Here is a 15014-nt window from a genome sequence, read left to right on the forward strand (position 1 = left end):
TCCCTCCTTCCCTCTCAGCGACGACCAGGCAGCAATTACGCTTTGGGGATAAAACGAGGCGCAGAGTGCGGCTGGGGCATTCCTCCCCGAGATGGCGGGTCTGACTGCTGCGGCCCCGCTCCTGCTCCTGCTCCTGCTCAGCCTCCTCCACCCCGCGCAGCCAGGAGGTAAGGGCCCTTTGCCGGTCCCCAGCTGCCTGAAGCCCTCTCAGCCGCTCCGGCCAGGTGCCGGCCAGAGGGAGCCCTTTCAGCCCCTGGGAGCCGGGAGTCGCCTGTTCCAGCGCCAGCCTTGCCTGGAGGAACCTGTCACACAGACACCCCATGACTTGGGATGCTCCCTAACCCAGTCTCCTAGGGCAGAGGGGAGCCTGCTCCCCCAGATCCTTCCCTCACTGGCATTTGGGCTCTGACTGACCATTTTCACACCTGTGGCACCCGCTGGGTGCCCGAGCCACCCTGCGCACAGCACCTGCATTGGAAGCCACTTGGCCACAGTGAGCTGTGCAACCTTAGCATGTTCCCTGGGCCCTGGGAGGTCAGGGTCTCCCTCTGCTGAGGTCAGGGCCAAGCTGATGATGGGTGCATGGGTCAGAAGGCTGCTGCTGTGACCTGTCCCGGGCAAGGGGCACAGGGGCCTGAATGAGCATGGACGAGGTGTCATGTGCTGTCTTGCACAGACAGATGTGTGTGCCCTGCCCAGACATGTCACTGAGCAGGAGGGGTTTCTGGGAAGGGGGAGAGGGCTGCACACGGGCTGACCCTGAGACAGGTGGACGTGGGCGTGGGGGACATGTATGGAGATGTCTGTTTGCATAGCAGAATTCTGCCAGCCAACAAGAACTCAGGGGAGACTGGGTGTCCCGAGTGTCCCGGGTGTGGGCTGTCACTGAGAGTGAGACCAAGTGTGTGCATGTGTGTGTGTGTGGGTCTGTGTGTGAGCAAGTCTGATACTGATGAGTACAATAGAGGAAATGTGAGCCAGGTGGCTCCTGGCGGGGGCTGGAGGGGACCTCAGGGTGTCACTGCGTGTGAGCCCTTATTGGGGGTGGCTGGCCATGCAGGGCTGCTCCAGGGCCAGGAGGGGCCACAAGGTGCATCCGGCTGCAGGAAGAGAGGCGCGGGCTTGAGCACCATCTGGGAGGTGGCCCGGGTTGGGTCTGGTTGTCATGGGAGTACTCAGAGCCCTGAGACCAGACCTAGTGTGGGGGGCACAGGAAGCAGGTCTGGAGTCCGGCCGGGCTGCAGAGTCTGTGCTTCCGTGAGACCGACCTGCCGGGCTGGCTGCTGGAAGCAGGAGGCACCTAGCTGGGTCCGAGTTTGGAAGAGGCTGAGGGGAGGGATGTGGACACTAGTGGGGTGGTGGGCAGCAGAGGTGGCCAACCAGCACCTCCGGGCCGTCTGACCCTCCACTCCCAGTGTGACCCCAACACCTGCCGCCCTCCAGCAGTGAGGGGGATATGACCACCTGGGGGGGAGTTTCGGGGAGACATGGGACAACATCTGAGGGGCAGGCCTGGGTCAGTGTCCCTGAAGGGCAGTGGCCTTAACCTGTGGCCTTGGACAGCTTTTCAGGGCCCAGCTGGCCCGGTCCCTGCAGAGAGGAGTCTCGGATCTGATCCAGGTGGCTGGACTCGCTGGCTTCAGATCAGGGATGTGTGGACTGGGGGGTCTTGGACTCTGCAAGCCCCCCACCTGGCTGTCCTGGGGGATCCCAGCTTCCCCACCCAAGCATCAGCATCAGTGGGATGACAGTGGCACTTCCTGGGGAGAGCACCCCGCCCGAGCCCCCTGTACCTTTCAAAGGGGGAGCTGGTGACATTAAACCAGGTGTCCAGCTTTCCCCAGCCTTTTCCCAATTTCTGAGCTGGAGGTGGTTTGGATGGGGTAGGGGGACTCTGTATAATTGCGGCACAGGGTTCGCCCCGCTTTGTACCGGGCAGGGAGGTTTTTTTTAAGCTCCCCAGGTGTCTGATGAGCCGCCAAATCTGAGCAGCTCTGGCTCAGACGTTGATCCAGCCCCATGTGGCTGTTGGGATCTCAGCAGAGGACAAATGTGCCCCTGTGTGGGAGGGGACAGTCACCCACCCAGGACAGATTGTTTTTGAAAAGTCCTTGGCAGCCTGCCCCATGTAAACAACAAACAGCTTGGTGAGGTCTTGTCTGCTCCCCGGGCCGGTCCTGGGCTTTGGCTTGGCAAAGCCGCTGCCAAGCCCCGAGATCCCGGATCCCAGAGCAAGGGGCAGAAGCCCAGCCTGTGACAAGGGTCACTGCTGGTCCCAGACCTGACACTCATCCTGCTGGTTCTCGGTTCCCCCGGCTGCAGAATGGGAAGAAACAGCCCTGCCCGGAGCGCCCACCTCCCTGGGCCAACAGTCTGCAGCCCCGAGGCGCCTGCCAAAAATGCGTCAAATATGAGAACCGTGGGAAGGTTAATTTGCAAAATGATATATTCTCTCATTTGGAATGTGCTAACTCTGGCTGTAATTCGTTTCCAGGTTTAATTTCTAAGGTCTAATTCTTCCTCTTGGGAGCAGCTGATAAATAAATAAATGTGCAGTAATGGGGGAAGCAGACAGAACCCAGGGAAGAGTGGCCTTAAGGAGCCTCAGGAAATTCAGGAAGGGACATTTGAGTGACATTTGAGTTAGACTTGAAAGAAAGGGCAATGTTTGAGAGGCTGGCAGTAAATGGGAGGAAAGTCTCAGGGTATAGGGCTCTGGGAGGTAGAATCAGAAGGATAGAGAGAGGATTTCACTTCCACAGAGCTGAAAAGCAACGGGAGGTAATGAGTTCCCCAGCATGGGAAACATGCAAGCAGAAACAGGAGAATGTTTGTAAAAGGAGATCCAGCCCAGGCCAGAAGACTGTTATGATTCCTGAGAGTCTGGGATCATGATTCTTAGATGCAAGAGACAAGTTCCACCCTGGGCTAGTGGGTGGAACAAGCCAAACCCACATAAAGCAAGACAAGTGTGTTCCAAGCCAGCTGTCTGGGGCTGGTGGAGGAAGAGCCGGGGTTCAGAGAAGGCAGGAGGGAGGCTAAACTCAGCATGGAGGCTGGGGAGGGGTTGGAGGGAGGCGGGCAGTCCTGGCCCAGGTGGGAAGGCAGGTGACCCGCTGGGCACAGCAAGGGGGTCGCTAGCTTTTCAGTCCCTGCCTCAGCGGACTCACGCTTTATCCTAACCTCCCCTGTCCAGCCTTTGAAGAGAGACAGGCAGGGACTCTCCGTGGCCGCTGGCCCACCCTGTATGCCCCAGGCCTGATGGCCACGGGGGTTTAGGCTTGGAGCGGGGCCACGGTGGGCATGGCGAGGAAAAGAGGCAGGTGGGGCTCAGAGACAAAGTCGTCCTGTCCCCCGGAAAGGGCCCAGCCATAGGCAACGTGCAGGAGCGGGAACCCAGGGACCAAGAGGGCTCAGCCAGGCCAGGGGTGCTGGACAGCTCAAGGGCAGAAGGCAGCTGGGCAGCTGCGACCAGAATTTTAAAGTGGGTCAGACCAGAGGCACGGGCGGCCTCCCTGCTTCCCCTCCACCTCCTTCACCGTCACCACTGAGCATCTACTACCACGGCCCTGAGCCAAACCCTCAGCAACGGAAGTGCAGGTGGAGGTCACCGGTATTGTCTGTCTTCCCCCTGCCAACTATGCACAGGCTCTCACCTGAACCCTTGCAACTGTACAAGTCAGTGAGGATCAGCTCCACGAGGCAAAAAGGAAAGTGAGGCTCAGAGAGGTTGGGTGACGGGCCTGAGGTCACACAGGTGGTAAGAAGCAGCGAAGCCAGGTTGGAAGCCAGGGGTGCCTGTCCTGAGCCCCTTGCCCTTCCTACTTACCATGCTTTTCCCCTGCCCTGGAGCTAGAGAGCAAGGGAGAAAGGGCCGTGAGGAAGAAAGGGATGAAGGCTGAGGAAGGAGGATGGAAAGTTCAAGGCCAGCCTGGGCAACTTAGTGATCTGGTGAAACCCTGATTCAAAGTAAAAAATAAAATAAAATAAAAAGGGCTGGGGATGTCGCTCATTGCAAAGGACCTGGGTTCAATTCGCAATACCTAAAAGAGAGAAAGAAGAAGAAAAAAGAAAGAAAGTGCTGGAAAGAGGCAGCAGCAGAGAAAGATGCATGAGACAATGCTGGAGCTGGAGCCAGGAGTGGCATCAAAGGCCCAGCAAGCCGTGTGTGGGTTTGGCAGCCCATGACAGGCTGAGCACTCGCTGGTTCCCAGCAGTCCCAGCCCCTGGGGCCACCGCGAGGAGCCTGGGCTGCCACCCCCAGGGCTCAGGGCTTTGGCATGGGGTGGACAGGACAGCCGGGCATCCTCAGCCCCACGGGGCTGCTGCTGAGGCAGATGAGGCCCAGGACCGTCAGGCCCAGCTGCCCTCTGTCGCCAGGCCTCAGAGGCCAGACAGCCAGACACCCCGCAAAGCTGTGTGGCTGTCCCCTGGGCCGCCAGGACCCCCTGAGACAGGGCGGGGCAGGGCCATCGGCAAGGTCCAGGGCATTCCGGTACAGCCAGGGCCCAGTTTGGGACTGAGTTTGTTGCCTTGACGACAGTCAGGCCTGGTAAGGGCCAGCGCCTGGCGGTCCATGGGGGCTGAGCTCGTGACCTTGGCTGGGGAATCAGCTGTTCTTTAGGAAACTATTCACTTTGGTCATTCATGGTGTCCAGCTCTGAGGCCCAGCACCTCCCACAACAGCCCTGTGTCTCATGGCCAAGACCACACCCAAGGGTGGCTGTCCGGTGGCCGAGGACACTGACCCCGCACCATCTATCAGTGTGGGGACAGCCGCGACGGCGCTGGCCGTGGCTGTGCTTCCTTACTGCAGCCGTCAAGAGCCTGCCTGCCCTCCCACAGCTCTGGCTCCCACCCGTGCCGCTCAGCACCACAGAGCTGCTGTCGCCCTCCCCGGCCCTTGCACTCAGAGAGGGCTGGGCAGCACTGTGCCTGCTGTCATTCCCAGAGGTGTGGCCTGAGTTGCAGCCACGCTCCACCTCTTCCCAGCTGTGTGGCCCACAGGCCCCTGCCCAACCTCTCTGAGCCGGACTTCACATCTGTGAAAACCGTGGTCATAATCCCTGCCTTTCCAGCCTCACAGGGCCACTTAGAAAAGCAAGAATGAGAAAATGCAAACATTGGACTGCCAGAATTCTGGGAGGCTGAGGCAGGAGGATCACAAGTTCAACCCTAGCCTGGGCAACCTAGTGATTTAGTGAGACCCTGTCTCAAAATTTAAAAAGAAAAAAATTTTAAAGGGTTGGGGATGCATTTCAGTGCCAAGGCCCTGGGTTTGATCCCCAGTACCAGAAAGGGGAAGGGAAGGAAAGAGAGAAGAAATTTCTTCCTAGACAATCTGATTACCATGATCATCATGGTTATCAGGTTTTATGAGCCTCGGCTAATGGTGGATTCTGCCGGCTTCCTTCCAGGGGTCCCAGGGGCAGTGCCTGGTGGTGTGCTTGGTGGCATTCCCGGAGGAGTCCCCGGAGGAGTCTTTTATCCAGGTGATGTACACAGTGCCCCTCAGAAGAGGCCTTGCACTTGGACATGGCAGAAGACAGGAGCCACTCCTGCGTAGAAACTCGGTCCCCGGGACCGTGTCACAGGCACAAGAGCAAAAAGATTCTGAAAGAGGAAACAAGATCCTCCAGCTGTCAGGGCTGGTGCTCTTCCATGCTCTTCTGTGCTCCCTAGCCCCTGGCTACTAATCCCGCCCCTGGCAATTTGCTGGAAGCAAATAATAGAAAAGGAAAGAAAAAGAGCAGTCCGGGCTCCTCCAGAGCATTATAAAAACATTTCTGATCGGAGGGTGGGATTAAGTGAACTCAACACAGGCAGTCGTAAAGAATTATGGTTTGTTTGGTTTTTTTTTTTGTTTTTTCTTTCTTGCAGTACTGGGGATTGAACCCAGAGCCTCCATGCTGAGCTGCAGCCCCAGCCCTGTTTTTAAAATTATTTTTGAAATTGCTAAATTGCCCAGGCTGAGCTTGAATTTGCGATCCTCCTGCCTCAGCCTCCAGTGGAGTGTTTTTTGAAGTAAAAGGAATATAAAAGCAATGACTATGTACAAACAGAGATTGGGAGCCCCCAGCCCCCACTGCCAAAAGAAAATGGGCAGGACTTTAGGGCAATGGTACTGGGAAGGGGGCATTTTTTTTCTAATTTAAAAAAAGCAAAATATTCTCAAGTAGATTAGAAATGAAAAGCAATATTTGTAGTGCTTCAAAGTACCGAAACAAACACAAACTGGTATGGAGATATTGACTGAGACAGACTGGGAAACTGAGGCTCACGGAGTTTGACTCAAGGGCACAGCCAGGAGGGTTGGATTTGAGCATGGGAGGAAAGAGAGCAGCCTGGAAGGGAACTGATGGTCTCTGTCTGTCTGTCTGTCCGCGTGTCTGTCCCTCTCCTTATTCTCCATCACAGGGGCTGGTCTCGGAGGCCTGGGAGGAGGAGGTGAGCTCGTGGCTCTGGGTGTCATCTTGGTCCCTGTCTGAGGTCCCCAAAAGTTAAGGGTCCCTCTGTCACAGCTCAAGCATCCTGAGTGTGGGAAGAGCCCTGTCTGAGAATCTGTCTGGGCCCCCTGGGCCGCCCCAGGTTTCCCTCCGGTGGCCCTGCTTTCAGATTTCTTTGGCCCTCACAAACACCCTCTGCCAAGCTGGCACAGCACGGACCATCTTCCCTCTTGCAAAAAGCTGAGCCATAAATCTGGGTGGGGTGGGGAGGGCCCCCAGTGGCTCACAGTCTGAGGACAAGGACCCCCATCCCCTCTAAGCACCCCCGGGGTCGGGTGGGTAGAGAGTAAAACAGTGCTGGGGCTCCCATTCACCACCACATCTCTTCCTTCTACAGGCCTGGGACCTGGAGGGAAGCCACCCAAGCCAGGTAAGAGCCAGCCAGGGAAGACCTGGCCAGGTGAGGATGGGTGGGTGGGTGGAAGGGGCTCTCCAGGGCTGCACACCGCCAGGAGCCAGGCCCGTAAGCTGGGTGCAGCAACGACACCCAGGTATCAGCAGGTGGGGGCCCGGCCCCAGGGTTTCCAGGGACTGGAGGCTGGAGGCAGCTCAGGTCCTCCCTTTGTGAGAAACACCGGTCTCTGCCCCACAAGCACTGCTCCTCCAGACTGCCTCCTGCACATGGCCTCAGCAACAGCCTGGCCCCAAGGCAAAAGTAGAAAAGGAGGCCAGGTGTGGTGGTGCATGCCTGCTACACCAGCACTCAGGAGGCTGAGGGCAGGACGACTGCTATGAGTCCGAGCTCAGCCTAGGCTATATATATCAAAACCCTGTCTCAAAAAATAATAATAATAAAAAAAAACTAGTGGAGATTAAGGTCCCAGTGGCCACCAAACTATAAAGATGGACTCACACCCTGGTTCCAGACAAGCCTTGTCTACCCTGGGGCAAGGGCCCTGAGAGCCCCGGCCTGATGCCAGTCTGACCCCAGACCAAGCCCTGAACTCTGGGCTGAACCCCAGGCTGAACTCTGATCCCGGCCCTGGGGCAGGGAGATCACAGTCAGCTCAGGAAGCTCGAGGGGGTGGAGCGAGTGGAGGAAATTTAGTGTCTCTGTCTCTCTGTGGGGATTTACAGTCCCCTGGGAGTGAGAGGCTCCACATGTGAGCCGGCCTCATGCCCAGGGTCTGCAGCCCCAGGCTGTGGGACAGGGCGCTCGCTGGATGTCCAAGAGTTCTTACGAAATCCCCGTGGTCCATGATCCAAGTGCAGATGGATCGTTGGGACCAGATTCCCAGATTCGCGCAGCCTGGCTGTTGTGAAACCCCAGACGGAGAGGGGTGGGGGTGGGGCACCCAGGCCAGGGGCTCCTGGGGTCGGGCTGAATGCTTCCCCTTCCTGGAGGGCGAGACAACTGCTCGCAGACACCGGCTGGGTAGCGGCTAAAATGAAGCATTTAGTAATGAAGACTTAGGTTAGACTCCTGAAAGTACTTCTAGCTCCAAGCAAAGGAGTAGACACAGGTGATGGCATTCGGATGAAGAGGGCACCACAGAGAGGCAGGGACTGGCTTCGTGACCTCACTGAGGTCATCTTTCAGCCTCAGGACTTAGCAGAGCACCCTCAGGTCCCCAAGGAAGCTCCCCACCTCCAGGTGGCAGGGAGGGGATGTCCGGGCCTGCCCAGGCAGGACAGGACAGGGCACAGGCAGCGCATGTCATGCTTGGGAACGATTAATCCCTCGGTGATACCGTGGGTGGCCTGGCAGCTGCCACTCCACGTGGGCGCCACAGGCCAGCCCTGCCCAGCGTGGGCTGAGGGGGGGCAGCTGGGCACCGCCCTCTCACACCCCCAGCACCAGCTGGAGGCCAGCTGCCCCCGGGAGGGACATGGACACAGCTCCCTGGCAGCCACGTACTCTGGGTGCTTTAAGCTCACCAGCTCCCTGGGCCCAGGAGAGTAAGAACATAATGACTGCTTATAGATGGGGAAACTGAGGCTCGGGAAGGCAAATGAGTGGCTTCTACTCTTGGAGAATGAGGAGAGCACAGGGTCTGAATGCAGAACTTCCTGTCTCCGGGAAGAAAGAGGGTTGGGCTGGCAAGGTCCTGGGCTCCTGTCTGTGATCAGCTGGTCCCCTCTCTCCTCATTTACAGGTGCTGGGCTGCTGGGGACATTTGGGGTTGGTGAGTCCAGAGGAAGGAGGGCGACAGGGTTGGAACAATCTGGGTGCCACTGTGGAGAAAGGGCCAATCCCGCCGACTCCCCCCATTTCCGGTCCAGTCCCATCCTCTCCTCCCAGATCCTCTGTGGACAGGAAAGGTCTGAGCATGACTCCTGCCCCCTGGAAGCTCAGGAAACAGGGTGCAGATAGAGCTGGGAAGTGGCCAGGGCAGCGCCAGGCCTGGTCACCGCATCATCTACCTTGGCAGTTACAGACCATCCGACAGAAGGTCTGCCTCAGTTTCCCCCGGGCCCAGGTCACACCATGGGCAATGAGCGGGGAGGGCTGACTGGAGATGGGGAGACACAGAGACCCCTTCAGGGCTCCACGGGCCCCAAGCATGGGGTCCCCTAGTGGGGCTCACTCCTGCTAGGGCTCAGGGCCCTAGCAGCGAGGTCCAGCATTGTGGGAGGGGGCTCCTGTTCTGTGAAACAACTCAGTGCTGGTGGGGCTTCCTGTCTGTCTGCGTTCTGACAGAGGGTGAGGGCAGAGGGCCTCCCAGACCCAAGTGATGAAGAAGGAGGGGCTGAGTCTGGGAAGAGGCCAGGATGAGGATGACAGGGTGGGGGACAAGGCCAGGCCTGGCAAGAGTTCTCTCTGCACCCCTCCCCACTGAATTCCCCAAGCTGGCCCACTCCAGGAAATGCCAGGCCCAACCCACTTGCTAGAGAGCCTGGCATCACCCTGCCTGCATGGCTCAGAGACCAGCTAGGGACCCGCATGCCAGCTCCTCCTCGCCTGCTCCCTCTTCACTGCAGGTCCTGGTGGGCTCCCTGGTGGACTCCCTGGTGGCGTCACCGCAGGGGCAGGTAAGTAATACCTGGTTCAGATGCGCCCCCTGGGGGCAGCCTGAGCTCAGCCCAGTAGGCAGGGCAGCTAGAGTACAGGTGCTGTCAAGGGCACAAACAGAGGCATGGACCCCACCTGCCCCAATCAGCTGCCCTGGACCCCCGGTGTCTCGGCTAGGGGCTGGATACAGTTATACCTAGTGACTCAGGCTGCAAGAGGCTCTGGGGGCCAGGATCTCCTGGGACGTGTGCTAGGGGAGGCGGGTGGGCATGTGACCCCAGAGGCCAGGCACCCTGCCCTGCACAACCCCATCTGCCTGCCAAGCACCACAGCGCCAAGCCCAACACTCAGCAGAAAAGACCTCAACATGCCCCAAGCAGGTGGTGCCCAGCAACCAAGGACTTGGCAGTTCAGGACCTCACTCTGTCCCCCTGCACAGGGATTGGGGCCTTTCCTGCAGGCACCTACCCGGGGGCTCTGGTGCCCGGTGGAGCAGCTGGTGCTGCTGCTGCTGCTGCTTATAAAGCTGCCAAGGCCGGTGAGTGGTGTCTTTGGGGCGGGCTGCAGCCCCCCACCCTGGCTTCCTTCCCTGGTGGCAGGGGCAGAGTCCTCCCCTCTAATCTCAGGAGCCAGCTAGGTGTGCCCGGGCCACTGTGGGTGGGTGGCAGGGCCTCAGTGCACAGCCCGTCCCTTCTCCTCTTCCTTGATGTCCCTGCACGATCCCATTCCCCTTTCTCACCTGTCCCGGCTCTCCAGGGGCCGCCGGGCTTGGTGGAGTTGGAGGACTTGGTGGCGTTGGTGGCGTTGGTGGCATTGGTGGCGTTGGTGGCTTAGGAGTGTCTACAGGTACAGTGACCACACCTGAGTCTCCAAGGTGATGCCCCAGGCCAGGCGGAGCCATCTCTAATGCCCTCCTGTCGTGGCCAGGTGCCGTGGTGCCTCAGACCGGAGCGGGCGTCGGAATTGGAGCTGGAGGGAAGCCAGGGAAAGTTCCGGGTCAGTGTGGAGTCTCTGGGGCTGGGGGACAGAGATCAGGGAGGGACAGAGGTGCCCCATGGGCCTGGGGGAGGAAGGGCAGGGCAGGGTAGGTGACCTCCAAACCCAAAACATGGTCCCATTCTCTGAAATGGAACCAGATCAGGAAGCGACGTAAGACATGAGTGCTGGGGCAGGCTGTGGGGTGACAGATGAGGAAACTGAGGCTTGGGATGGACAGTCAGAGCGGAAGGGCCACAGCTGCAGGCGGCTGAGCTGGAGTGGCCCCCAGCATCCTCTGACACCCATCTGGTACTCACTGGGCTGCACCCAGCCCTTGAGGAAGTGACTTCAGGTTACTCAATAGGCTGCCTGAGTGCGCTGAGGCCGCACAGCAGGAGGGACATGTGGAATCAGTTAGCAGAGGTGGGCTGGCCACGGGCCCGGTAAACAGGCTTCCAGAGACAGAAATAAATCCACACACAGAGGGTTTGCAGATGACTTCCGAGACTTCGGAAGGAGGGCCACGGCCACCCCAAGTCTGCCCAGTGCCCTGGCAGCTAGAGGGCTGCTGGTCTGGGACCCCCGGTGGGAAGGTGGGGAGGGTCCTGGGTCTCAGCTGCTGATGGGGCTCCTCTCTCTTCCTCTGACTGCAGGTGTGGGGCTCCCAGGTGTATACCCAGGTGGAGTTCTCCCAGGCACAGGTAAGGACCGGAACAGGGAGAGAGCAGCCCCTGTCCCCTCCCCACATCCACTCCTTGCCTCAATCAGGGGCCACTGGAGGCCTTCAGTCCCAGCCAGTGGCTGCTTTCCTAAGGGTCAGGGTTCAAGCAAATGATCATAAGGTCCCTGGAATTAAAGGACAGCTTCTGACAGTCATGGTGGTGTATATCTGTAACCCCAGCAGTCTGGAAGGCTGAGGCAGGAGGATCACAAGTTCAAGCCCAACCTGGCTAACTTAGTCACTTAGTGAGGCCCAGCTCAAAATAAAAAAGGGCAGGGGATGTAGCTCAGTGCAAAGTCCCTGAGTTCAATCCCCCCTACCACACACACACACACACACACACACACACACACACACTTCCCCTGGTTCCAGTCCCAAACCCTAATCCCAGCCTAAGTTGGTACCTGAGGGCAGACTGAATCCCCAGTGTAGCCAGCTGTTTCCCAAAAGCCCTGAGTCACCAGGGGGGTCCTCCCATTAACTCCGCCCTGTCAGAGAGACCGCTCAGAGCTGCCCCTCGCCCGCTTCTCCCTGCCAGGGCTGCCACCCCACCCTACACATGACCTTCTGAAATCCCCCAAAAGTCCAGATTCAGGCGGCTCTGTGGGATTTGCTGACACAGTAGCCCCCTTTCCTGTCCTGGGTCAAGGCCCAGGGGAGGTGGGAGAAATGGGAGATGCTGGTGGAGGATTCTGGCTGCAGTACAGTGGCGGCTCTCTGGGCAAAGGTGCAGCCCATAGCTCTGGCTTTGGGTGCCTTTGCCATCTCTCCTGAGGGCCATCAAGAGGGTTTTGTGAGTCCCACTGGCACACAAGCTAAGAAATACCATTAAAACAGGTCTTCTGAGGCAGTCATGGTGGTGCATGCCTGTAATCCCAGCACTCAGGAGACTGAGGCAGGAAAATAGCAAGAGTTCAAGGCCAGCCTGAACTACATAGGGAGACCTTGTCTCAGAAAAACAAAACAACACAACAAAATACATCTGACCTTGGGCCAGGCAGCCGAGGAAAGTCCCCCACCGACTAGGTCCTTTCTCTACCCACCCATGACATGGGTCAGTCACTGGCAGACAGTTTGGAAGGGGAGCCGCTGGGAACCCGAGGTGGTGCCAAGCCGGGCCTTCATGCCCTCTTTGCCCTTCCCCTTTCTGCTCAGGAGCTCGCTTCCCTGGGGTAGGGGTGCTCCCTGGAGTCCCCACTGGAACTGGAGTCAAGGCCAAGGCCCCAGGTATGCATCCCCTGAGTGGGGCCCCGCTGGGGTGCGGGGTACAAATGGGGACTCTGGGCTCATTCAGGGTCCTCTGCGTGGGCACGTATGGCAATTGCTGCTCAGAAACCCCACAGAGTGTTCGAGGCCACACAAGGAATGGTCTGGGCAGAACTGCCCACCCTCCTGCTGGCTGATGATACCGCTGTGCCTGCCCTGTACCCACAGTGCCAGAATGACAGCTTTTTGTCATTGCAGGTGGAGGCGGAGCTTTTGCTGGAATCCCAGGTGAGGCGAGGCTGTTCCTTTCTGACCCATGGGAGGACTGGCAGGTGGCTAACCAGGCAGGGATACCTGCCCTGGACAGGGCTGGCCACCCGGAAGCCCTCACAGACTGCCCAATCCTCATGTCTCCTGCTCTGGGCCTTGAACTGGCTTCAGCACAGAGTGGCAGGAATCACAGGCCTGCTACGCACTCGGACACTGAGTAGCAACCACACATACCCAGGGAACCCAGCCTGGTGCCAGAGGCTGCAAGGACACAGGGCTGCAGGCTAGAACTCCAGGTGGAGAATCCTGCAGCTCCTTTGAGCAGGCTACCAGTGTCTGGGCTGCGTAGGAAGGGCCTCAAGGAGCAGAGGGGAGCACACACATCTGAGCAGAAAGCTGCTAGCAGGAGGCAGAGGTTTAGAAGGGGCTGCTGGCCCACGGAGCTGGGCCTTCACTTGCTCTTTGTTCTCATAGGGGTCGGGCCCTTTGGGGGCCAGCAGCCTGGGGTCCCCCTGGGATACCCCATCAAAGCACCCAAGCTGCCAGGTGAGTTGGAGGGAAATCAGCTTTGGGAACTTATTGGGCCACGGATGTCTCTGGAACCAGGGTAGGTGGGGTGGGGAGGGGAACCTTGAAATTGAAGCTACTTCTGCTCACCTGCCTGGAAAGCAGATATAGCCTGCGGGTATAAAACCATGCACACACATATGCACACACACCCCCATGCACAGACCCATGTCTTGATGGGAGACCACAGGTGGTGGTGGCCAGAAGTACCATGCAAATTAGCAGTGGTGGTACACACCTGCGATCCCAGACCTCTGGGAGGCTAGGGCAGGAGGACCAAAGTGCAAGCCCAGCCTGAAAAACTTAGTGACTTAGCATGCTCCTATCTCAAAATAAAGAATTTTTAAAGAGCTGGGGATGTAGCTCAGTGAGAAGGCCCCGGGTTCAATCCCCAGTAACACAAAAGAAAAAGAAAGAAAGACAGCGAAAAGGAAGGAAGAGGAAGGGAAGGGAAAGAAAGAAAGAAATAAAGAGAGAAAGAGAGAGAGAGAGAGAAAGCAAGCGAGTTTCCTGTAGGGAAGTGCATGAGAAAGCTACTAAGACCCCCAGGGCCACAGTGAGCTGGGATTTGCTGTGGACAGGAGTTGCATCCCTAGGGCTAGGGGTCCACTCATCCTCTGCCCAGGACTGTGCTCTCCGGGAACCCCTGGGGCCCTGGGAGTCTCACTCCGGGTTGGGGAGCCTAGCAAGGCCTAGGGCAGCCCTGAGCCTGCCCTGCCCTCTGCCCAGGTGGCTACGGACTGCCCTACACCAACGGGAAGCTGCCCTATGGTGAGTATGGCGTCCCCCAGACCTGGGGCTTCCAACCCCTTCCAGCTTCTAGGCCTGGCAAGGGTGCTGTGCCCCCCCAACCATGCTTTTGGAATGGGGGGTCTCCAAAGGACACAGCATGAAATTCGGACTCAGATGGCCTTGTTCTCAGTCCTGGCCGTGGGCGAGAGCCATTTCGTTTCTCAGCGTCCTGGGCTGCACAGTGGGAGTAATGATTCCACAGGTGGGGGTGTTTGTGTCCGCTCTGACTGGGGTGACAGGAGGCCAGAAGGTGGCTCACTGACCTCTGAGTCTCTGTCCCGCAGGAGTTGCTGGTGCAGGGGGCAAAGCCGGCTACCCCACAGGGACAGGTACGGAAGTCCTCATCTACTTCCAGCCAAAGGGGTGCCGGTCACCGCCCCTCCCAAGCCCTGGGACTGGCCAGGGTCTCCCCCAAAACAGGCCTCGGAGTCAGGGGTCTGATCCCAGGTGGGGGCACCTCTGGCTGTGAAGCCCCTCCCCACACCTGGGTATTGATGGAGGCTGGACATGGGTGGGCTCCGGAGATGCCACAGTACCCTCTTCAGCCCCCACACTCCCTTCTCCAGGGGTTGGCTCCCAGGCAGCAGCTGCAGCAGCTAAAGCAGCCAAGTATGGTAAGAATTTCTGGGGTGCCCCGTTAGCCCAGCCCCCCAGCCTGCCTATGAGGGGTGCCTCATGAATGGCCAACCAGGAGGCCCCTACACTCTCATTTGTCCAACTTTATCCACACCATCCACTCATGGATCACTTCCTTCCTCCAACTATCCCTCCCCATCCATCCCTCCCATCCATCCCCCATGCACCCATCCCCCTTCCAAGAATTTCTGGGGTGCCCCGTTAGCCCAGCCCCCCAGCCTGCCTATGAGGGGTGCCTCATGAATGGCCAACCAGGAGGCCCCTACACTCTCATTTGTCCAACTTTATCCACACCATCCACTCATGGATCACTTCCTTCCTCCAACTATCCCTCCCCATCCATCCCTCCCATCCATCCCCCATGCACCCATCCCCCTTCCCCCTC

General features: G+C 58.5%; 1 protein-coding gene across 7 annotated transcripts in view; it reads left to right on the forward strand.

Moving 5' to 3' along the window:
- Positions 1-6: 6 nt before the first annotated feature.
- Positions 7-15014, forward strand: part of Eln (elastin) — a 29169-nt gene continuing 14161 nt past the window's right edge. For 5 of the 7 annotated variants that reach the window (XM_010619030.3, XM_010619031.2, XM_010619026.2 and 2 more), the window contains exons 1-16: positions 7-167; positions 5418-5492; positions 6418-6447; positions 6844-6876; positions 8603-8632; positions 9429-9479; positions 9899-9997; positions 10216-10305; positions 10387-10455; positions 11091-11138; positions 12314-12385; positions 12623-12652; positions 13109-13180; positions 13931-13972; positions 14278-14322; positions 14560-14607. In XM_010619030.3, coding sequence (XP_010617332.1) covers positions 92-167; positions 5418-5492; positions 6418-6447; positions 6844-6876; positions 8603-8632; positions 9429-9479; positions 9899-9997; positions 10216-10305; positions 10387-10455; positions 11091-11138; positions 12314-12385; positions 12623-12652; positions 13109-13180; positions 13931-13972; positions 14278-14322; positions 14560-14607 — 910 coding nt within the window. In that variant the 5' untranslated portion in view covers positions 7-91. The remainder of the gene's footprint in view (positions 168-5417; positions 5493-6417; positions 6448-6843; positions 6877-8602; positions 8633-9428; positions 9480-9898; positions 9998-10215; positions 10306-10386; positions 10456-11090; positions 11139-12313; positions 12386-12622; positions 12653-13108; positions 13181-13930; positions 13973-14277; positions 14323-14559; positions 14608-15014) is intronic. The other 2 variants (XM_010619029.2, XM_010619028.2) reach the window with 2 other exon arrangements.

The sequence above is a fragment of the Fukomys damarensis genome, unplaced genomic scaffold (genome assembly GCF_012274545.1).
Source record: "Fukomys damarensis isolate Sample0158 unplaced genomic scaffold, DMR_v1.0_HiC HiC_scaffold_17, whole genome shotgun sequence".
NCBI lineage: Eukaryota > Metazoa > Chordata > Mammalia > Rodentia > Bathyergidae > Fukomys > Fukomys damarensis.